At 37.7% G+C, this 25204-nt stretch overlaps 1 protein-coding gene across 5 annotated transcripts in view; it reads right to left on the reverse strand.

Moving 5' to 3' along the window:
* LOC127657520 (trafficking kinesin-binding protein 1-like) overlaps positions 1-25204 on the reverse strand; it is a 77036-nt gene that overhangs the window by 38934 nt on the left and 12898 nt on the right. For 2 of the 5 annotated variants that reach the window (XM_052146349.1, XM_052146354.1), the window contains exons 1-2: positions 16022-16106; positions 12278-12472 (exon numbers count right to left, since the gene is read on the reverse strand). In XM_052146349.1, coding sequence (XP_052002309.1) covers positions 12278-12472; positions 16022-16025 — 199 coding nt within the window. In that variant the 5' untranslated portion in view covers positions 16026-16106. Of the gene's footprint in view, positions 1-517; positions 726-9936; positions 10149-12277; positions 12473-16021; positions 16107-25204 lie in introns of those variants that run through there. The other 3 variants (XM_052146353.1, XM_052146351.1, XM_052146350.1) reach the window with 3 other exon arrangements.

A 25204-nucleotide genomic window follows, 5' to 3' on the forward strand; every position in this document is an offset into this window, starting at 1 on the left:
TGCATACAAATTGGCCTGGCAGTTATTTAAATTGTATTTTTGCTATACATTCTGGCATGCATGATGTAGCAATGTGAGGATGTGTTGATATGATCAACTTTGTGCCCTGTTCCAGAGCATTTAATATTTATAATAAATCCAAACAATGCTGTGTCCTCAATCAACATTTATAGCTAAATTCCAATTTAAAAACTTCAAGGAACTTTATGGTTCAAACTGTGTAACTCACAGAATTATGATTTCCTTTTAACCCCATTTGCCATTTGACACTAACAAGGATGTGAAAGGGATTTAAATTTTGACAAAGAGCAACAAGATATATATTTATAAATGTCCATCCGGGGATGTAGTCATCAAGCCAAGAATACAAAACGTTTTTTTGTGAGAGCATTTAGTTATCTGAATAAAATCCTCAATCGTCATTGAAAGACATTAAGCTACTGAAACATTAAAAAAATTGACATTTAACTAAAGGGAAATATTCTGATCAAAGAGTCAAAAGGCACAGGTACGATACCTTCCTCCAGCGTATACCCCTCCACATCTTCATCATCAGTTTTGTTTGAGCTAATGTAAGACAAGGCAGATATTTCCAGTATCTCTGAAGAGGAGTCATATATAAAGAACTCCTCGGTAGAGTGATCAAGAGGCAATGCCATACTGACACTGGGCTAGTGATGCCCAGGCAGGCTCAGCTGTCTCAGGTCTAGAGCCATGTGTGAGCCACTGATGTTGGGCTGGACATATAACCCTATCTCAAAGATCAGATACTGACAGTGAAGCCACCTGAATACTGCGACTCAGTCGGACACTACCATTCAGAAACAGCAGAAGAGGTGTCTTCACAGAAGTCAAATATAATAGTACTATATTTTTGTATATCAACATGTACATGCATGGGACTGAAAAGCATATGAGCCAAGATAAATAAGTTGATTCTAGAAAGTATTTGTTTAGCTTTTTTATAAATTAAAAATCAGACATCCCTTTTGCAGAAAACAAAATGGTACTTTCCATTGGCTCACCATGGAAACCGATCAGGGCATGACAGAGTTGTGTTTGACTACACCTGTTAAGTGGGTGGAGTCTGTCAATGTTTCCTGATGAATAGATCTCTCATATCATTGCACAAGGCAAACATTACAGGGCTTTTGTCACAGCAGCAATATTAAAATAAGGAGATAAACAGAGTTACATAAGTCAGATGGTAACATGACATCACTAAAAATTATCATAAACATATTTACATTATATTTTACATATGATTAATTCATATATACATATATAAATATTTGAAATTAGATTTGTAGACAAAAATATAATTGTGCCACCATATTCATTTATTTCATTATAAAAAAAAAACATAGAAAAAGAAAAGTTTTTAAAATTGATGACTTGGACAAAATAATAAAGAAAAGCAGCCAACAAGTGCCCAACATAGATGGGAACTCCTTCAATAATGTTTAAAAATCATCCCAGGGTGATACCTCAAGAAGTTGCTTGACAAAATGTCAAGAGTACATGTCTGCAAATTCTAGGCAAACTTCTAGTGACTACTTTGAAGATGCTAAAATATAACACAGTTTTGACTTATTTTGGATTTTGTTTAGTCACAACATAGTTCAATTTATGTTATTCCATAGTTTTGATGACTTTACTATTAGAGATGATCAAAATGTGCAATCACACATACACTGCTCCTCTAATGAATGAGTGCTTTCTCAGCCCTTGAAGCATGACAGAGTGGCGTATGAAGGGCGAGTTGTTGGCAATTCTAAGCATTCACAAAACTTTCAGACATGATGTAATGGAGATGATGTTGCCGGTTTGTTTTTAAAAATGTATAAGAATTACATGTGTTTGAATATTCATTTACATGTTTTCATTAGAGTCGTTACAGTAGTTATTCAGACTCGTTGCACAGTGAACAGGAAGAGGATATAGAGGCTGCTAACAGGTTTAAAAACAAATTAAACAACCAATATAAACATGCAAATATATGATACATGACGTGAGTTGTGACAATCAGATGTTGTGTTGAGTGAAAAAGACTGTTTGAGCAATCACGATCGCTTTTAGCTTTACGCTCTTTAATATGAGCGTTCTCTGTGTCAAAGACGTGCACTCTTCAGGTGCTCTCAATATCTCATCAGTCACTCATCCCAATTTATATCAGATTAATATTGGTCACAATAACACTAATAATAAATATAACTGTTTAAACATCAATAACAACGCCGCGTCTTCATGCATTTGCTTAATTAGTGATTTGTGTTACAGCAAAACTCAAAGACAGTAAACAGATCATAGATATTAATGATTTCTCACCGGAGCAATTTTAGATCTTGTTATGAATATATTTTTCTTATTTTTGAATGCATCTCTGCAGTGTGTGATGCTTTCATGGTTTTTACTGGTTGTCAGTATGTCAAAATAGCATTTTGATATTGACAACAGAACCATTAATAATAGTTTCATTATTGTTGAACTTGGGCCTGTTCAAGTGTAAGCGTTTATGCCACTTTTAAGTGGAATTGCCAAATTTTACATTTATAGAATAATTTTTTAGTTGAGACTATTCAAGTCAAGCGGTTTACACCATTTTTAAGTGTATGTAAGATTTCTATTCATCCATTCAGAACTCAGTGGATTTGTGATTTATTTTTGTACCTGAATATTAAAGTTAAAATGAGCTATTACACCATTCTAAGTAGAAGGTGATTTTATATGTGAGTTTTATAAAATGCTACCTGCACTAAGTTAAATGCATTAAGCAGAAGACATCTTTTAGTTACTTTGTTTAATTAGTTATTTTGTAAACAAACAAAAAAAACAGTCTGCAGCTCTATTATCTAGGCAAATACAAGTATTCGGTATCAGCAGATATTTAATAGTTAAATATAGGATCGGATTGGCCAAAAAAGCTGATCAGGACCATCCATATTTACTATTATTCTAAAAGTTTATAATAAAGAATGAGTAAGTGTTTCAAAACTTTTGACCAGTAGTGTGTGTGTGTGATATATATATATATATATATATATATATATATATATATATATATATATATATGTATAATTATTTAATCATTATATATTTAATTATTTTATATGAGGGCTTTCTCAGCAAATATTTGTATATACAATTAAATAATCGGGACACAGTGTAATTAATTCAATAAAAAAAAATTATCGATTGACAGCCCTTATATATATATGGTGCACTTCACAAAATAGATGGCATTATGAGGAAGGACAATTATGTGGATATATTAAAGCAACATCTCAAGACATCAGCCATGAAGTTAAAGCTCTGTCGCAAATGGGTCTTCCAAATGGACAATGACAACAAGCACACCTCCAAAGTTGTGGCAAAATGGCTTAAGGACAATAAAGTGAAGGTATTAGAGTGGCTGTCAAAAGCCCTGACCTCAATCTGATAGAATATTTGTGGGCAGAACTGAAAAAGTATGTGCGAGCAAGGAGGCCGACGAACCTGACACAGTTACACCAGTCCTGTCTGGAGGAATGGGCCAAAATTCCAGCAACTTATTGTGAGAAGCTTGTGGAAGGCTACCCAAAATGTTTGACCTAAGTTAAACAATATAAAAGGCAATACTACCAAATACTAACAAATTGTATGTAAACTTCTGACCCAATGGAATGTGATGAAAGGAATAAAAGCTGAAATAAATCATTCTCTCTTCTATTATTCTGACATTTCACGCTCTTAAAATAAAATAGTGATGCTAACTGACCTAAGACAGGGAACGTTTTCTATGATTAAATGTCAGGAAAAATACAGTTTAAATGTATTTGGCTAAGCTGTATGTAAGCCATCCCAGATGTGAAGGACTTTCTTTCATCTCCTGAATGCAAACAAAGATCTTTAGAAGAAAATTTCAGCTCTGTAGGTCCTTAAAATGCAAGTCAATAGGGGCCAAAACTTTGAAGCTCCAAAAAGATGATAAATGTGGCATAAAAGTACTGCATATGACTTCAGTGGTTACAGTAAATCCATGTCTTCAGAAGTAATATGAAAGCTGTGAGTGAGAAACAGATCAATATTTAAGTCCTTTTTACTGTAAACCTTGACATCAGCAGTCTCCTTGGCATTCATGATTTCAAGCTTGATTATATTTCCCAGCACCATCTAGCACTCTGCAAACTGTACTAGTAATTGAGCTTGAAATCATGATTGTTCCTGTAGACAGCAATTGCAAGATGCACAGTGAAAAAGGGGTTATATTTTGGTCTGTTCTCACCCAAAATAGATTAGATCACTTCAGAAGACATGGTTTAAAACACATATGGATTACTTTTATCCTGCCTTTATGTGCTTTTTGAAGCTTTATCCCAAAAAATCCCTTTATCTTTTTATGGTTTTAAATTGATAATTTTACTTTGGGATGTGTGCCAGAGCTCATTTCATGACCAAAAAAGCAATGGTAAAGAAAATGACAGAAATTTGAGTTAAATCTTGTTAAGGTTATAAAAAAGTGAAAGTTAACTTAAATGATATGATGTGAAAGTGTATTAGAAAATATTAGAATAAATTCCAAATACTTTGGATATATTTCCTAGATAATAATGTTTCCTCTGTCCCATGTTACCAGTACTGCCAGTAAAATAGATGTTTTATAACAACACACTAACTTGTGCAACTATACCTGGTCAAACACTGTCATATTAATCATACAAGGACAGTACAACACGCTTGGGATTGTTATGCAATCACTCAGTTTTTCTCCTCAGACTAACAGAATGAAAGTAGCTTATAATGGAAACACAATTTGCATTGTTGTGTGCAGTAGAACGTCCTGTTTATATGGTATGCTGAACGCCTTCATTCCTATGGAAACACAATAGCAACAGGGCTGTGGCCGTGAAGGGGGCGGGTTTATCTTGCATGTGAATTTAAAGCTGAGTCTTTGTGCTGCAGCTCCATTGAAAGAGGAAAATGAAAAAGTAAGAAGAGACAGGCAGAAAAAGACAAGCAAGAAAGAGGGAGGACAGTGCAGGAGGAGGAAAGAGGAAGGCTGGGAAAAATTGGTGGTGGGAGAGGGGAAATGCAAAAGGACTGAATGGTATTAAAAGAGAATGACATATTTTTGTGTGCATGTACTTAGCTATAGTTTAGGACAAACTTGTCCCTGAAAGAGAGAGCAAAAACTGATAAAACTCCATTTGGGGAACATGATTTTGAGATGTTTTTTATTATTCTAAAAGTGTACAAAAAGTTTTCTTTTAGACTTAGAGTTAGTCTATTGTATGTATAGTCAGATTTATATGAAAGCAACAGAAGTCTTTGTTAATCCCCATTAGACAGTCAAGTCAACGTGTGTGCCTGTGTATGTGTGTGCGCTGAATGCCGCTCCCCCATCTGAAGTTATCAATATTCTGTGCAGCAAAGAGACAGAAACTGAGCGGAAACCCTACCCACTACAGCGAATGTGGGTCAACAAATAGGGTACAGTCCAGATGGACAGAGCCTGAATTATATAACATTAACTGTACAGTACAGCACATACATATCACATTACTACATACACTGAGAATCAGCCAAAAATGTCTAATATTTGGAAATGATCCATGAGTGATGCTTTGGACCAGCTTAAGGGATGATGGGACGTTGAGGTGTTATGATGTCACCAAGTCACATGTCACCTAGACAAATTCCTTGTATGTGTAAGCATACTTGGCCATAATGCTCATTCTGATGAAGTTTGTTTGCTACAACAAAACATCAGTCATCTGGGGTAAATGACATTCTGACAGATATTTGGACCAGCACTATCAATTCATATCTGGTCAATGAGCCATTACCTGCATACAATATCTTGGGCTCTGAATGGGTTTATTTTTCATAATGACTGGCTGACTGTACATTATCCTGCTTATTACTCAACTAATTTCCAAATAAATAAATGGATATCTGAGTGAAAATTAAATATGATGTGAGAAGAATGAGACCACAGAGTGACACAACAGACATGAAACTAGCAATTACATAGGAAATTGATTGGCTGGGACAACGGTCAATTATACAGATAGCAGTCATTGTACAAAAATATTTAACTGCAGAATGCCATGATTGACCAAACAGACTTGAGTATTTCAGAGAGCGGTGTAATAAATACATACCATATGCTACTATTAAATAACTTGACACCTGAGCTTGCGCAAAACAATGCCGTAAAACACTGGGAATGAAACAGTGTAGTACAGAGTTATATATCACAACCAATTCAAGGGTGCGGTATTATAAGGAAGGACACTGCAGTGATCAGCCATCATTGCCCAATTAAACATCCAGCAGGCACAGATCAGATCAGATATAACCTACTGCTTGTGATCAGCCTGGATGCATGACTCTAATGTCAACACATGAGCATGCATCACATAACAGTGAGATGTAGGGATTGAGACAGTTCATACACTGAATTAACAAGCAGAGCATGACTAAATGCTGTGCTCAGATCGGATTCAATACTTTCACTGCTGCTCTGTAAAAAAAAAGAAAGAAAAAGAAAATGCCCAATGATATACAAGCTGGTTTCAAAAGAGGCCCATTATAGTGAGATGAGATTTGATATAAGGCTATTCTGACATAATTTACTGGAATATGAATGTGATTAAAATCTGAACACAGACAGTCATTCTTTCAATACAAAAAAGTATCAAGTAAAATTCTCATTTGTAATGCAGAATGGCTCTCTTCTATTCCAGGCTGTTAGATGTGTGCATTAATTCATGGTTATTGGACTGAGGTATCAGAATTTGTAATAAATTACATTAATAACACTACAAATATTACATCTTATGCAATGCAGATATTCATTTATGTTCAAATAGTCAGCAGTGTCACAAAACATTGCTTTGTTTACAGTGTTGTTTAAAAGGCAGATTTTATTTGTGAAAATGCTTCCATTTTGCAAGGTTTTTTTTTTTTTACATGATTTTCAGAATATTTGGTATGTCCCACTTTTGCTGGAATGGCAGCTGTGACAAGGCAGGCAAGGAATGATGATCTAATTTCAGCTTTATATAAAACAAAGATGAACAAAGTAACTCAGAACAAAACGAAACAAAAACACAGGGAACCAGGCACAGAACATGACAACACATGTGAAGACGGACAAAGAAACCAGGGGAAACAAGGGCTTAAATACACAAGGGAAGGAGGAACACCTGGGGAAACCAATCACAAAAATACATGACAGAGTCCCCCTTTAAAAAATTGTCCATAGGTTGTGGGTGGAAGGGGAAACAGGCAGTTCAAGGGGGCACAAGGGGCAAGGGGAGCAGAGGAACAAGGCAAAGTCAGGGAGGTTTGAAACCAAGCTGGAGCAAGAGGTTCAGAGCAGATCAGGCAGATGGCCAGGACACCAAGGAGACCAGAGCAGATCAGGCAGATGGCCAGGAGACCAAGGAGCCCGGAGCAGATCAGGCGGACAGCCAGGAGACCAAAGCAGATCAGGCGGACGGCCAGGAGACCAAGGAGATCAGAGCAGATCAGGTGGACGGCCAGGAGACCAGATCAGGCGGATGGCCAGGAGACCAAGGAGTCCAGAGAAGATCAGGCAGACAACCAGGAGACTAAGAAGACCACCTTAGGGTGGGGACTGGGTCAAGAGTCCTGGTAGGCGGCCGAAGGGCCGAGAGAGGGTTAGGAGGACTAGGAGGAGGCCACAGGACATGGACTGTGTCAGGCAGCAGAGCCGCTGCAGGAGGGGTGGGCAGAAGCTCTGGAGGAAGAGTCTCTGGAGGAGTGGGCGGAGCCGCAGGGGGAGGAGTCTCAGGGAGAACAGGCGGAGCCATGGAAGACTCTGTGGGCAGAGCTGTGAGAGGCTCGAAGTAGGTAGGCGGAGCAAGGAGATGCTTGAGGGGCGGAGCCGTGGGAGGCTCAAGGTTAAGAATCCTGACTGGGAAAAGACCTCCGTAGTTGTGAGCACAGGCTGAGACAGGGGAACTACCTCCGTGGTCGTAAGCACAGGCTAAGACTGGGGAACGACCTCTGTGGTCGTAAGTCAAGGGTAGAGACCAGGGAAACAACCTCAGAGGTCGTGAGCACAGGCAGAGTCTATAGAATGACCTCCGGGGTCGTGAACATGGGCAGAGACTTGGGAACAACCTCTATGGCCGTGAGCACATCCTCAGACTGGGGAACAACCTCCGTCGCCGTGAGCACTGGCAGCAACTGAGGAACGACCTCTGTGGTCATGACCACTGGCAGAGACTGGGGAGAAGGTGTCTTTTTCCTTCTCCTATTCCGGACATCTGGGAGTGTAATCGCGGGAGTGGACGAGACGAAGGTGCAGTGGAAGGCTTGGAGCGAGGAGCCATGGAAGGCTTCGATGAGGGAGCAGAAGATGCAGGTTTTGGCCCGGGGTTCCAGCCATAATCCACTGTTTAAGGAGATCTGCAAAGTTCCAGAACCTTCTCCACATATTCGCGTGTCCAGTGAGGATCATCAGGAGGCATCAGATCCTTCAGTGCACTGTTCAGACCGGTCCAGAAGAAAACCACCAGAGAGTGGTCTGGATAGTGCACTAAATTCGCTAGCTCTAAAAACTCATGGACGTGATCCTCAACTGGACGGTCCCTTTGCTTCAGAAGCAGAATTCTGACAGTCGCTAGATCCATTTTTGGTCAGTCTTTCTGTGATGTGGCAGGCAAGGAATGAGGATCTAATCGCAGCTTTAAATAAAACAAAAAGAACAAAAGAAACAAAAACACAGGGAACCAGGCACAGAACATGACAACACATGTGAAGACTGACAAAGAAACCAGGGAAACAAGGGAACGAGGAACACCTGGGGAAACAATGAGGGGAAAACCAATCATAAAAAGAAACTACAAAGAACTACAAAAATAACAGGAAACAGGAACAGGGAACTAAACAAGAATTTGAAATTAAAAGTCTAAGCACAGAAACAGGGATTATAAAATGACAGCATACACATTTGTCCATATCCATAATATCCAGAATGATTTGAGAATGTTTTAAAAAGCATAATGTTAATTAGAGAGTTAACATTGTTAGTGTGATAGATTTGCTTATTAGTGACCTTAAAATATTGCAGAATCTTAAATATTTCCTTAACATTTTACATTATTACTTTAATTCGTTTTTTTTTTTTAATTTTCTAAATCTTAAAATATTCTGTTTGTTTATATATTTTACATTTTGAACCCCAGATTTTCAATGTAAATACAAACTTTTGTATATTGAAATTACTATTACAAACTACTGTAAGCATTATATAAAGAATGTTTATGACTTATGAAAGGGACAGATCACCAAAAATAATAATACAAATAAATAAATAAAATAAAATTATGACCTAATTTACACACCCTCATTTCTGACAAACCCATATGACATTTAAACTTTTTTTCTTTTGTGGAGCACAAAAGGAGATTTTAGGCAGAATATTCGCCTCAGTAACCACTTTCATTGCATCTTTTTTTTCTTCCAGACAATGAAATTGAATGGTGACTGAGGCTAACGTTCAGCCTAAAATCTCCTTTTGCGTTCAGTGGTCATATTGAACGTCATATGGGTTTGGAACAATGAGGGTTACTCATTTGAGTGATAGAATTTAAATTTTTGGATGAACTATCCCTTTAATGAAAGTTATTATAAAGTATGAACATCTGATGTAAGGTAAAATGGTGCCGCGTCTGATGCAACACAGGGCCAGCTTATATCAGTCACTCCTCCAGACATGACTGAGTCTCCTAACCTCTGTCATTCATTGCTTTATTCCAAATCTATTCTTATCATCATACTTTAACATTATTTCAATCTCCCCCTGGCAGCCTGTTACTAACCCACACTCTAGAAGTGTTTAAATCTCATGGGAAATCTTTTCACCACTCCGCACCCTCTCTCTCCTCCTTTACTGGCAACCAACAAGGTTTTCGGTCTTACCGTCAGTACACTCTTCATAGTACCAGTCCAGCTCAAAGTAATCTGCCTCCACAAACCTCTGCATGCTCAGTCTCCTTCAGCTGTGAGCTGCAGCCTCTCTTGTCCGGCATCTGAGGTTACACACATAAATCTAACTCTATGGCCGCACATTCTTCCAGCCTCTCGGCAGACTGATCCACTGATCTGCCACTAAATCCAGTCACAGGGAAGAATCCCATACACACAAGGTCAGAGAATAAGAGACAAAGATGTAGTGGTCCTAAAAGCCAGCAGTGTTGCACAGAAAGGTTGCCGAAACTGTTCTGCTAGAGTCAAGGTTGTATCACCAGGAGCCAACCAATAAGAATGCACTTCATCAGAGCTGCTCTAAACATTCGTCACAGCCCGCCCCAGTCTCCTCATCTCTCCGTTTCCACGGCGCCTAGAGGGGTTGTCATAGCAACTGGCTCTGACGTCTGACTGTGTTGGAGTCTGCATGTTTCTGCATGTGCTCGGTTGCTTAACTTTCTCTGTTTTTCCTCTCCTACCCTATTCTATGGATGTTTTCCACCACATGTCTAGCAGTATATGTTTAGCAGCGATTCATGCATGCAATCATTATCTGACGTATAAGCAGACGGTACCAGTGATGGCAGGTGTTCTGATGCTGTCTGGCTGCCAACAGCAGTAGCTGTCTCTCTGCAGTGCATTGTGCCAAGCACAGCTACAGAAATAAGGAGGAACACTTAAATCTGCAATGTCGACTGTAAAGCAGAGATGGGCTTTATGAACTGGATTTTCAATCAGTCACTAACAGAAACCCTGGACAAATAAATTAGCTTTTTTTATTCACTCTACAAATTCTAGTTAATAAATCCAAAACAACATTCCAGATATCTATTTAATCTAATGGAATTTGTAAATCCACTCGACTGAACACCACAATTCTCTTACAGAATTGTAGAATAAATCATCCAATTGAAAGCTCAGCATTGATGTCATTTTTCTGTGCCGGGGTCTGTCTAATGGGGATGACTTTTCAGTTGCCACTTCATCGGCTCACTGGCAGTGGGCTCGTACTGATGACATCATGCTGGCTGAGCAATGGGTTTAAAGTTGTGACATGAGGAATTATGAGATGAAACAAATGGGAAAAATCATGCTTACAATACCTGATTTCCTCATGTTTAATTATAAATAGCAAACTGTCTAGACAACACAGTAACTAAAATAAAATAAGATATGGCAGGAAATTTAACTGTGATGAATAAACGGTTTAAAAAAATGCTTTATTAGCATAAGATGGCAAGATAGGAATTTTAAATTAAGAGATCACAAAACACATAGCACTGCATGACTTCAGACAAAAAATTTTAATTACATTGCGACACTTACAATGGAAGTGAATATGGGCCAATTTTTGGAGGGTTTAAAAAGGCAGAAATGTCAAGCTTATAATTTTATAAAAGCACTTACATTCATTCTTCTGTTAAACATCATGTATTATATGATATGTGAAGTATTGTCATTTTACCAGTCACTTCCTGTGTTACATCGTCATGGCAACAAAGTTGTAAAATTAGATACAATTTTACCCTTTACACATAAAAGGTTAGTTAAGCGATTTTCTATCACAAAAAACACGTTAACACGCATATTATTTATGTCTTGTAGCCTCATTATCTTCCATTGTAAGTGCCTCAAAATGTTTGCTTTTTTTAAATAAAAGGAGGTACGAAAGCATGCTCTCACAGACCAATCAGCTGCTTATACCTGACAACGTTGCTCTGAGTAACAAAGAGGTCAGTCAATGACAACACACAAGAGACCTAGTGTGAGTGTTTGCTGTGGCAACTACAGTACGCACAGCTGTCACATGACATAAACTGTACATGTATAACTGAGATATATCTCAATAATTAAGAGCAATGACTGTGCATACATAAACAAAATAGCCAACAAGCAATTATAGAATCAAGCTTGAAAACAAAACTACATTTTGCGGCTTAGAAAACTTTATGACATTCCGTTCAAAGTTATCTATCGCAGTTTAACATGCACACATACCAACATATTATACTCACTGGTAATGTTTCTGTAAAAGCATGCATGAATGGTGTTTATGTGTGAGTGTATGGATAAATGTGTTGCATGTGCAACATATTTGTTGTTACTGTTTTGAGGAAAACAGTGTCAAGGGCCTAGAAAATGTAATTCATGAGTGACATTGTACATACTGCTGCAACATTTTCATAAGCTCCTTGATCAGCCCTGTGTGCTAGCAATCTACAGCAGCAGATAAGACTGCAAGGACAAAGCAGTGAACAAAAAAAGAAAGAGGAACAAGAGCATGTGTTCTTACGGAAGTATTTGAGGGTCTCCTCAATCTGTTCAGTGGTCAGGTCGAGGTTGACGTCGGGTGGGATGAGAGGCGTGTGGAGCCAGTCGTCGTGATCATAGCCGTATATAGTGTCAGCTCTCAGGTTATAGTGAGGCAACTGTTCCTCAAGCAAACTGATGATTTCCACCTCAGGAAGATCAGTGCTGTTACACACATCTGACAGAGGGATAGAAAAAAAAAAAGGTGCAAGTCATCAAATTATAAAAACGGAACCTATTTACTGTAAATTAAGGGGTGTTCACACTGACAGTGATTAAACTACTGTACTGTTGGTTGCTAGTAGATTTTCCTACTTGATCAGGTGGTAGATCACATGGGTTTCATGTAATATGATCACACGGAAAGTCGACATGTTCTTTCAGAGAGTTCCATTACACTTGGATCGGCCACAATGTTTTTCTCCAGTTCTATCCTACTCATGTTTGCCTAGTCATGAATAACTAGGTAAACAAACAGTGGATGTGCCGTTTAATTTCGGCATTTAAAGGGAACGGTTCCAAGCGACAGGTGATCGTTATTGCTCCGCTCCGCTCTTACACTCGTTTCAGTCGGCACCCTGGGCTGTTCATTTCTGGTGCAGAGAGGCGGTCGATCAGAGATCCGTGTGGTCCTTTTTTCTTAAATTATGATGCCATATTTTATAGCTTGTGACATTGTACATGCTGCTGCAACATTTTCATAACCTCCTTGATCAGCCCTGTGTACTAGCAATCTACAGCTAAGTTCAGAATCCATCATGGCGGACAAAATGAATCGCAGGTAACCATATTAATCATGGGTTAAAAGTTTAACCTCTGATTTGTTAAACTGTATTTATAATTAAGTGGTGCAACATAACTCTATGTTTAGTCAACAAACCCTGGATTAGCTCTAAACTCTGCTTAATATATTCCATATTGGTGCAACCCACCCTAATAGATTACATAAATCATTAGACCTGTGTCCTGCTGAACTCATATCATTCTTGTTCAAATAAAATGTCCAAACAAAATGCATGCATTTATAGTCTACAGTTACTTTTATCACATTTTGTGGGGTGGGGATTTTGGCTAGTGAAAATGCTGGGTGGATAGTGACTTTGGAATACCACTAGCCACCAGTGGCCGGTGAGCTAATAAGTTAAAGTCAAGCCCTGAAAACAAGTACCTAAATATGAGTGATAGACATGACATTTCAAACAGTGACAGCAGTGTCCTGCACTATGACAAGCTATACTTCATTTATAAGCAACGTTTTCTAATTATTGTTTAATAATATTAAATGCTGACCTTATAATTGATACTGAATAAAAGGTTAAAAACTAAAAAGCACAGAAAATTATAGACTACTTCCATTATACATTTAATTTAAACCTAAACTCTTGATGTTGGAAAAGAAACATTCCCCATATTCGGTCCAGTACCCATATACTGTACAGTAGCCATGAGTCTAGGCTGAACTCTAGTGGCCTGAAAAAACAACAACATTCATGCATATCCAAAAAATAAATCACTGTTAAAAAAAAGAGCTTATTTTGCCAAAATAAATAGCAATCTTTTTAATACTGGCTAGAACAACATACAAAATAATTTGTGCTTTGACACAAAAGGGTGATATAAAAATACTAAGAGTCAGCAATAACTTTATCATTACATTTCTAAAATAGATTCAAGCACAAAACACTGCACCATCACATTATAGCAAATTACCAAACAGCACTCTTAATTCTAATATGTCCCATGATACTCCCTTCAGGTAGCATGCTGTTGTTCCACACTGCTTGCTCTCCTCCTTCAGACAACCATCCCTTTTTCCAAACCACATGTGCCATTATAACACACTGAACAGCTCTCTTCTGTACAGTAACAATTAAATAGCATCCCGGCAAAACAGCAAGACTCAAAAATGTGGCATATCAGAAACTCAACCTGCAAGCAGCATGCTTGTTTTTAACTGAGCACAGGGGGTTCAACCTCTAGAATGGAACTGAGTGCACTGAAACAATGCAACCCCATTCCAGCGGTAATTCCACAGAGAATAAACCACTAACTGTCAGCAGAGAGAGAAACGGTAAGCTTTTCACCCATGTGTTGTTTCACAAGTCACTGTGTCCACAGAGATAGAAAACTTACTCTGTGTTATATATAATGACACATAATAAACATGCCGAAATAATTCCACATCTGAACATGCACAGTGGAAACAATATGCGTGTTTTCAGACTGATGAGGAACTGGATTTCCGTCCTAAAGAAAATCTCTGTGTAGATGGTTTTCATATACAGGTAAGGGGTGAACGGTTTGTTCGTTTAAAAAAGTTGACCAAAGGCTGTAACATTTGTTTATCTAGAGTCAACAGACAAACACAAAAAAAAACTCAGAACAGTTCAGGACCTGTCAGACTCTGCTGAAATCATACATTCACACTCTACTCATGCATTACTGTGCATAGATCACATGCAGAACACCAAACTCACAAACTTAATCACATAAAATGCACGTTTTAAAACTTCTGACATGCAACAGCCTAAATAAGTCTGCTCTTTTGTCACCGGGAGACAGCAATGTGTGAGCTTGTGTTAAAATATGGGGTCAGTGTGCCCTGAAATGCACGTATATGAGTATGTGTGCGTGTGTGCTGACTGACCAGTGATTATTTCAGGCTGTATTTTTAGGTGTAAATGCTAGAGCACTACTGACTGAATCCTCCTGTCCTTCCAGTCTCCTTAACCATTAAAGCAACATGATCACACGGGAGGGTCGGCATGTTGTTTCTGATAATTCCGGTACCCTAGGATTGGACACACTGTGCTGACTTACTGACATCTCCTATCAGACATTTTTACATTGGCTCCATTGTGTTTACCTTCCCCTGTGGTGCGACTGGAATGTGTGTGGTGTTGTCAGCAGCGTAAGAGATCCAGGTTTGGATACCAAATTGAAACCAGGAAGTAATCACGTTCACATAATCAGTGACACACGAGATGGAGGTTGCTTTTTTTTATCTAACATACAATTTTTACTCCACTGATGTTTAGGATTATAAAATATGCATTTCTCGTCACTGTATTACAGCCTGTACAGCTGAAAACAACAAGCTTCACAACTCTCTTTTGATGGCCCCTCCCCCATGGATAGAAAACCCAGAAAACTGTGCTCACACATGCCACATACTACTTTAGCCACTGGGGGCAGTGTTTGTAATTTCGGTTAGCACAGACCGATTTTAGCTAATAAAAAGTCAACCTACTGTAACCGATTTCACTGTGAGATCAGTCTAACTAAACATCCTGTTTCACTCTGAACACAAGCCTTATCCACTACAGACACCTGAAACACAAGTTTATGGAAAGAAACACCCATTTACATGCACATCAATATGATGATATCTCCCAAAAGCCAACTTATTAAAAAAATTCAACAAAGCAAGAATAAATAAATAAAAACTAAAACTGAACAAATGACATATAGAAAAAGACTTAATATTTCCAATTACAACAAACAAAGTTCAGGCAAAAAAAAGAAAAGGAAAAAAATACAAAAACAATGTACATGTTCTAGACAAACCTTTTTACGAGGCAATGAACCCTAATGAAAAACAACTTGGCCTTAACCCTGAAGCACCGAAGGTCATCTGTACAATGTGTTTCTACAGTTGGACACTGTCAAGGAGTCATCTCAGAAAGTCCAGCAAATGTTGAGCAAAGTAAAGAATGGTAGTACTCACTCATGGTGCTAAAGCCACGGCCCTGTGTCCTCTCTTCCCAACTTACATTTTCCACTCCTTCAGGATCAGACACGATGTCAAGAGAATGAGGGATCATGGGAGGAAGAGAGGGAGAGTGAAAAGATGAGGGAGGAGTGAGCGAGCAAATGTGGACACAGCCCAGCCATGTCTGACATGCTGATGACACCAGTCACATGGCCCCTCACTAAACATAGACTGAATTGCTATCAAGCCGGCCGGCTTTATTGTTCCACTCTTTCTGACCCAGGATCAGTTTTCTCTCTTCATAAAAAAACACATGTGACTTACAATGCTTTGCAAATAGCGGAATGGAGATCAGGGGCGTTGAGTTAATGGGGGCGTGAGTTAGGCAGGAAGTTAGACAGCCTCTGGAAAACTGGTTCAGAGATAAATCTAGTAGTTTAACAGCTGCTCAGTGCGAGTATGTGTACGAGAGAGAGAGAGAGAGAGAGAGAGAGAGAGAGAGAGAGAGAAGTAACCCTGCTGTCCTAACAATGATACATGCATGAATACATACAGTACATACAATATTTTAAATGTGATAAAGCAATTTTGCCATATGGTTAAATGAAGAATAACATGTCTCTGGACTTCTTTAAAAAAAAAAAAAAAAACATCAAGGCTTTAGGTTCAAATCTATATGAATGTAAGGGAAAGGTGAAGTAAGATTTTTTTTCTTTTTTTGACTTGAGCTGGAGTTCAGAACAGGGTGAAACTCTCAGCTACAAGCTACACATCAAAGGATAAGAGAGAAAGACATGCATGCATGCGAGCACACAAACACACATCTGTCTGTCTGTCTGTCTGTCTGTCTGTCTGTCTATCTATCTTCTACAATTATTTGTTTTGTGTAATCTTTCAGACAAGGCCTTATAAAGACAAGCTTAACTTTACATGTCTAGTTTAACTATATTATTTCAGGCACTTGGCAAACAATCTCATCTAGAGCAACTTAAAGTGGTTTTGTTACATCTTTAGGACTGACATGTTCAACAGATTGTAAGCATACAGTTTAGGACAGTATCTGATTGAGGACACCACCCATCAAGCAAATTACTGTACCTATAAAATGAATTACCTTCTGCCTTATTATCTTACTTGCCTACACGCCTGTAAAGCAATGACTGCAGCAACAAGCCAATGCAGATGAACAGTCAACATAGGATTTGTGTGTCAATTTAAGTCTATTAAGTGCATACAATGGTCTATTAACTGAGGTTAAAATAGTCTTGAGTCTGCACCTGATGATTAATACCTACTTTTCTACTTCATTTATTAGAGATTTTCATGAGTCAGCAGTAACATGGGAGTAAAATGTGAAAAATTCAAATATGCATCTCAACATATGGAGAGATGAGTGCTGTAACCAGATGAATGGCATCTTAGGCAAAAAGCCAATCAGATTGCTGAGACAGCTTCTGAGATGAAGAGTGATGTCATGATATCATCTTACTATAGGTCAAGAGCAGCACAATCAAACGGTCTCTTTTGTTCGAGACAGTAGAACTCTGCAGTGTCCTCACTGTAAATATCTCAAAACGTTACAATGTTATATCGATCTGTTTAGAATGGTGGCAGAATTGCATGAAAAATGACTGCTGTTGGGATAAATGACAGCTTATTTTAATAGCAACTTGTGCTTGGTTAAAATGTTGTATATTACTTTATTGAAAACGCCTGTTGAAATCCATTTGTATCAAATATGATACAACAGGCTTTTGAGATATATCTCTCAAAATCACAATTAAATTCAATACATGCCCACCACAAAAAAAAAAAAAAAAAATCGAAGAGCTTTGAAAACTCAAACTTTTTATAACATATAAATTATGAACTAATATTTCTGTGTTTTTCATGTATGCAGCCTAAAGATCTCATTATTATACATTAGAAGCTATGATGATGTCATTTTATCATAAGTTCCTGAGACCCAACAAAAAAGGTTTACAAATTCACCCTTTTAAATGTCAATATAGTGTTATACCTATGATACAAATTGTTTACTGCAAAAATATGTATTTTTTAATATTGTATTTGATGTGCTGAATTGAACTGTGATACATTTCAATCTATATTTATAGACCAAGGAGAGGAAGTTGTCATGGCCCAACTCAAACATTTGGTATCTCTGAAAAGCCCAGGATGTCCTCTGATAATACCCCAAGATTTACCACTGTAGCAGGTATGGGCTAAGAAAACTTAAATAACAAACGTCCTATACAAAAATGAATTGCTGGGTTTCAGGAGGATAATGACCTTTAAAGCCTAATGTATCAAATATGATATCAAATATGATACATAAAAACTGTTTAATATCAAACAATTAGAATTTTCTGACAATTCTTTCATATGTCAGTCTTTACAGTGTTAAAGCAGCTTTAGAATAACAACATATCTTGAACAGAAGTAGACAGATGTATCGGTTTTACGTTTAATCAGGGCCGATAGTTGCTTTTTGAAATTATCGTTTATCTGCTAAATTAAATTTATTCCTGGTTCTACAGCAATTGGTTCTACAGTTTAACAGGGGCATTGGTGTGAAACAAAAACAATCACAGACTGACAATAGTCATCCATATTTTTTGCAGATTACATTTATTTTTTTTATTTTTTAGATAAACCTTGTTCTACATTGTAGCAGACATCAAATTAAAAATGTGTCTATTGAAACATAACCCATCAGCACATTGTGTCTAAAACATAAAATCTAATAATAATCAGTTTTGGGTAAGTTACTCTCAAAAAGTAATTCATAACGAACTACTAGTTACATCTTCAACAGTGTAATTAGACTGCTGTACTAATTTCTCTGTCTGAAAAGTAATTGCATTACTTATTTTCTAAAACCCTTCTCAACCTCGACCAGAAGGATAGACATGAAACCGTTCTTTTAATTCTTTCAAATAAATCATATAAAATCAAATAAAAATTACTCATACACTGGCCAAAGAATTTAAGGAGGCTGTATTAAAATTAGAAAACATACATTTTAATTTTAGAGGTTACATTTAAATTTAAACTTTATATAGAATGGTTCTAAAGTCTATATAGTATTTAACATAATTACAGTACATGAGAAGTAACTCTAATTAAATTACTGAAAAATTAAGCGTAATCCCTTACTTTACTTCTTCAATTAAAAAGAAATTTAACTACAGTAATTAATTACTTCGTAATGCATTATGCCCAACACCTAAAAACTAATCTGGTGAAATACGTATACAGTAGGCCTATATTAGTATATATAGTATATATATACACATACATAAGCATTGTAACGGAGCAAAGTAACCATCATTTCAAAACAAGTGTCCTGATAAATCCAATAAATAAGTGTATTTCAGGCTTGTTCATAATCCCGTGTTTTGCTCTAAATCTTCTTTTTTTGGTGATTATTGGGATTTTGGTTGAATTAAATCATGGGGAAAGATGCTCTACTGCCAATAGAAAGGTGTACATGTTTTAACCCACTTTGTGACAGGGTAACACTTTTCATCATTATTTTTTGGAACCCAATAATACGTTAATATTAAATCAAGATTAATTAAGGCAGTTAGTGCATGAGATGACCAAAGCCCCAAAATACTAATAAAAATGAAATTAAAATGTTCTTGGAGTTCTACAATCAGCAACAGTGAGAGGTGATTGGGGCATACAATAATTAAGTGGCTGTTAAGTTGCTTTGTCTGGCCCTCAGTCATGGCACACACAGCCCTAACAACCAAACAACCAATGTTACATTACCATGGCAATGACAGTCAAACACTGCCTCTGTTTTGGGCAGTAAACACAGTAAAACATCAAAATATTATGATGCTGTTACTATCACTGTCTGACAGGTTTATTTGATGTTACAACATCTCATAGTTGTACATGTGACACAGACACAGCACAATGATCTTACATATGATTTTAAACAGTGTGGCTTCATTTTTAAGACAGGAAACCTTGACTAAATGTCTCACAAATAAGTCAAACAAGCAAATGATGTGGAACTATTTTATGCATTTACATGGATCAAATAGTTATCCTGAAGGATTAAGACTCTTAAGACAAAACTGATTGTTTCTTAAAAGCTTATTAAACAAAATAAGCAAACATAGGCTGCAGTGTTGAGTGCTGTCTGTTAATTGCTGCAAAAATGTTGGAAAGTGGGACATATAGGCCATCCCCACTAACTCTAGACTTCCACAAGATGGCAGCGTGCCATGATAATAAGGCCAGCGAGCTTCTAGAAAAGTAGGTTACATGACCTAAAGCTTTTCATATGCTAATGAACAGCCTGTGTTATTACAAAACACATATCTTATCACATATGAAAGCAATACATAGAAAGCACAATGTCGTGAGGAGGGTGAGGGTGGTGATCTCACTCATTCACTGTCTGCTGTGTCCTTCAGTGGAGGCAGATCCGGTTACAAAACCTGAACCACACCATACTTCCACATGCCCCTGAAGGTGAATTTTTAGCAATGTATCAGCATGTTAACAGATATAACATGGGCTGAAATGAATATATAAGACGTTACACTTGCATAAAAAATTATATACACAGTCTTAACCTGGGATGAATTGTTAAAGACACTTTTATTTTATTAAAGAGCTTTTATTTTGACGTGTAGGCTTTTCCATTCTCTGTTTTTAACAGTAGTTTGACACCACTGGATAAGAAGTTGGTTATATGATCCAGTGTGTTCATTGAGCACATTTACATGCACACCAATACACAAAAATCTGCTTATTTAAAAAAAATCTGACCAGGCAAGAAATCCACATTTAGATTATAATTATAGCGTTATTCTCCACTTTTGACGTCAAACCCTGAATAGGCGTGCACTCAACAAATGTGCACATTGGATAATCCTGTCATAATGGGCAAAATCTACCCTTGTTGGTTGGTTTATTCATATGCTGTTTATGATCTTAAACTGATAAAGGATGGCAGTTTATAGCGTTTACATGACCACAAGTGTTGTTGGTTTATTAAGCATAATCGGTGTAAGAATGTGCATGTAAACTCATTGATGCACAAAATGCTAGGATTTAATTACAGAAATATACCTGTATAGTCTGCAGGCGCTGCACACAATTACTGCAACAAGTACAGTGCGCAATGCTCAGAAAATGTGGTGCTTTCAGCATATAAGCGGCTTCACATGCTCACTTTGAAGCACGCAGCACATGCGGGCTGTATATTTAATTCGCATCCTTTTACTACTTTTTTTTTTTTTTATAAATCACACTAGTACATATCACAAGTTTAATGTGATTAATTGTTCATTTCAAGCTATAATGTGAGTGTGAGCATTTGGAAGCAATCCAGTGTCACTCAGACAGCAGTCGGTGTTCGGTGCTACCGGTACTGCAGAAACCCTGGTATTGTTAAATTATTTTATTTTTATATCGACTTGGTACAGAAATACAGGTATTTTTGACATCCAAAGCCACAACCACCCATAAAATGCAAAAATCTGATTTTACAGTAGTAACAACAATAACTGTAGTAGAATAGGAATTTTGGTTAAAACTCTGGTTTAAGTTCTGTAAGGGGATGCTTAGTAAGTTTTTCAGTGTTGGCACTGTATTGCAGCCCAGTATTTCCATATGCAAACTGAAGCAGTGTGAATCTGTGATAACAGCAAAGGAAATCTGAGGAAGGGCCTTGAACAGACTATATGACATTCAGCAGTGATTACTGCTGGAGTATTCAGCAGAGATAAAACCAACTAACACCCCAAACTCATAACATGTAAAATAATTTAAATTAGTCAGCAAGTAGCATAGCATGTCTCTGGATCTGCCCTATGGGATCACATACAGCGGCCTAAAACTAAAATTGAAGCTATGAAGTTGACACAGGTGTCCTATCTGAGTAACCACAAATGTAGTTTATCAAATAAACTATGGACATGTTCCACTAATATTTGACAAGCAGAAAGTGTCCAAATAATGTTTTTATTTTAAACAGCATCCTGTAGATATTGTTTAATTAGGTAAACATGCTTTTGTGAAATGTTTTGCTTGATGTGTATTGCTCTTTTTTCTTTAAAGGGGACCCATTATGCAAAATTCACTTTTACATGGTTTGAACATAAATGTGTGTTGGCAGTGTGTGTACACAACCACCCTATAATTATAAAAATACATCCAGTCATTTTGTTGAATCCCCATTAATCATAAGCACTGTCTAAGAACAAGACTTTGTACAGGCCCTGCCCACGACTGTTGACGGACACTGCCGACGGACATGTTTGTTTGTGTTGTTTCGTTTTAGCGCATAGCGAACGTTGTAACTGTATTTGTGTGTGTGTGTGTTGCTCATCCATTGATGCAAAACTGCTAAAAAAACTAACCTCTACAACAAATAAATTAATTAATCAAATACCCATTCTGAAACTTCCTGGTTCATTCTCAAAGTTGTTACTTCTGATGGAGTCTCTCCCTCATCAGTGTTTGACTCTGGTTCAAACATATAGGGCTGAACGCCACTATTTTCGCTGTCAGTCATATTGCTTATGATGTCTAGTTATCCGAAGTAGAGGTGTCAAAACTCCGCCCTATTCTGGATACAGGCCGGTGAGCACCAGCTCATTTGCGTTTAAGCACACACACACACACACACACACACACACACACACACACACACACACACACACACACACACACATTTTTTTTCCCACCCAACAATTAGCATTTTCAACATGGTATAATAAATGATCTGTAGGGTATTTTGAGCAAACACTTTACAGACACATTCTGGGGACACCAAAGATTTAAATCTAGAGATGCACTGATTGTAATTTTCTTGGCCGATTCCGATTTCCGATTTTTTGCAAGTGTGACCTGCGGATACCGATTTTTTCAGATTCCGATTTTGTTTCTGAGAACTATTATTGACCGCATATACAAACAAAATCTACCTTTCTTCAATGCAACATTTTATTTTCATAATAAAATAAATTATTAAACATTACAATTTCCCCCCAAACAGCACTAAGTTACAGGATCTTCTCTCACTTAAACAACTCTCAAAATAAAGTACTCTGTGACTGGAAAGAGGTAGAAATAACAATTAACTGCAAATGAGTTGCTTTATATAACAGATGTCATTTTCCACTATTTTTATAAATGGAACTTTTTCTCTTTATTACTCGTCTAACAAAACAATTCCAAAGATCTGAAAAACTGAAGTGTCCAATACGCTCAACTTACGTTAGATGTCCAAATATCAGTTGTAAAACTGAGCACTGCTTCGGGAACGGCTTGTAACCATATCGGTCAACACTCCCGTTTTTCCCGGGAGTCTCCCGTTTTGTTATTTCTCCCCAAAAAAATCCTGTAATTTGTATGGCCCAAACCACGAAATATGAATAATTATGTCAATATATTATTCCAAGGTGGTCCAGTTGCCAGATCTTGATTGAAACACATCCTACTCACACAATCGACACATCATACACATTACAAATCATTTATACAACCCATTTGCGCTGTTGATATCTGCGCAGGCAGTAGACGCAGGATATTAAATCAAGCATCACTGGTAGATGGGAGGAGAAGACTCAGCTGGTGCTCCGGTGAAAAAAACAAAATATACATGTAAATTTAACAACAGCTGGATGGAAGAATTTAATTTCATATCCCGAAGCCATACCGACAATGCCCACGCCTTTTGCAATGTGTGTCGCACTGATTTTAATATCGGACACGGTGGGAAAAATTACGTTACTCAGCACATTAAATCACGACGGCACAATTTGTATAGTATTTAGCCTGCCTCTGCCATCCAGCACCCCACTTCCCCTCTCCCAGATTTGTGTACCCAAATGTTGACAGGCAAGCTTGTAACCTGCTGCGTGTGTGACATGACACGAGATTAAACAACTCGGCCAATGCCACGTCGGAAAGTACCTCCTACTCTGTATCGAGGAAATTTATCAGATTTCTGAACCCTCTGTCCTCAACTATGGAGAACGGCTGGTCATCCAGGTCCATGAATTCCATAATTTTCCTCGTAATTGCTTTGGTCTTATCGCTGCTCATTCCAAGGGATGATAGGAGATGCTGCTGACTTGTGACTGGCTCGGAGCTCTGGCTAGCCTTTAGCCGCTTTCCCTTTTTAGCTTCTTTTTTAAAATGGCCATTTTCAGCTGGGTGATGGTGTTATAAATATGGTTTAATTAGGTTTGTTGTTCCGAAAGTTATTGTGGTGGTTCCCCCACGGTTTACTTTGGCCTTGCAATTATTACACATTTCGAACTTTATGTATTCTTCACTCACACAGTGAAGATCTTCCACGCCAATGACATGTTCACGCGCAGTTGTGACGTTATTGCCTGTGCCGCTGGCAACAAAACGGACTGGCTTGGAATCGGAAAGACGTGAGACTGACCGGCCGGTCACCGGTCCGGCCGAGCATGCGGAAAATCGGCTAATTCCGGTCCCTGGCCAGTCGATCGGTGCATCTCTATTTAAATCATGTGAAAAGGGGCATAATAGGTGCCCTTTACATGTTAAACACATAGCATTATATTGGTATAGGCCTATAATGCAAAAACATTCATTTGTTTTTAAGTGTACTTCTTGGGGCCACTATATGTCCAGCAGAAGGCTACAATGAAATAACTTATTCTGCTAGACAATCAATGTCCTTGAGAAATGAGAGAACTTTGTACAAAGTTCTCTCATATAGACAAATATAAATACAAATAAAAAGTTGTACAAACACTGTTTTAGTAGTTGTTTTCAGATAAGACTGGTAGATAATCCATTACAAAAAAAACTTTTTTGTGAGTGTTGAGTAAAAAGTTAATGAATAGAGGTCTCTTTCCCACCATCTCTTTGTCTTTGGGGACATCATAAGCTGAGGAAATGACCAAAAACTGTCATTTCCAGTCTGTATTCTCATCACACACAGACACACATAAACATAATATGGTTACACAACAACAACAGGCCCCTTAAGAAGATCAGAGATAATCCATCAGAGCCTCGTTGTCAAGCGCTCACATAATGTGTCTCCAGGAAGCAAAAGGAAAAACTACAACAGCTTGAAAATGGTGCCACAAATTCAGTTACACTTGCCAGTTATGTTAATTTGGTGTACAGCATTTATCTCCAATGAATGGAAGAATCTGAATGTGCAGACCCATTCAAATTCAA

This window comes from Xyrauchen texanus, chromosome 17, assembly GCF_025860055.1.
Source record: "Xyrauchen texanus isolate HMW12.3.18 chromosome 17, RBS_HiC_50CHRs, whole genome shotgun sequence".
Classification (NCBI taxonomy): Eukaryota; Metazoa; Chordata; class Actinopteri; order Cypriniformes; family Catostomidae; genus Xyrauchen; species Xyrauchen texanus.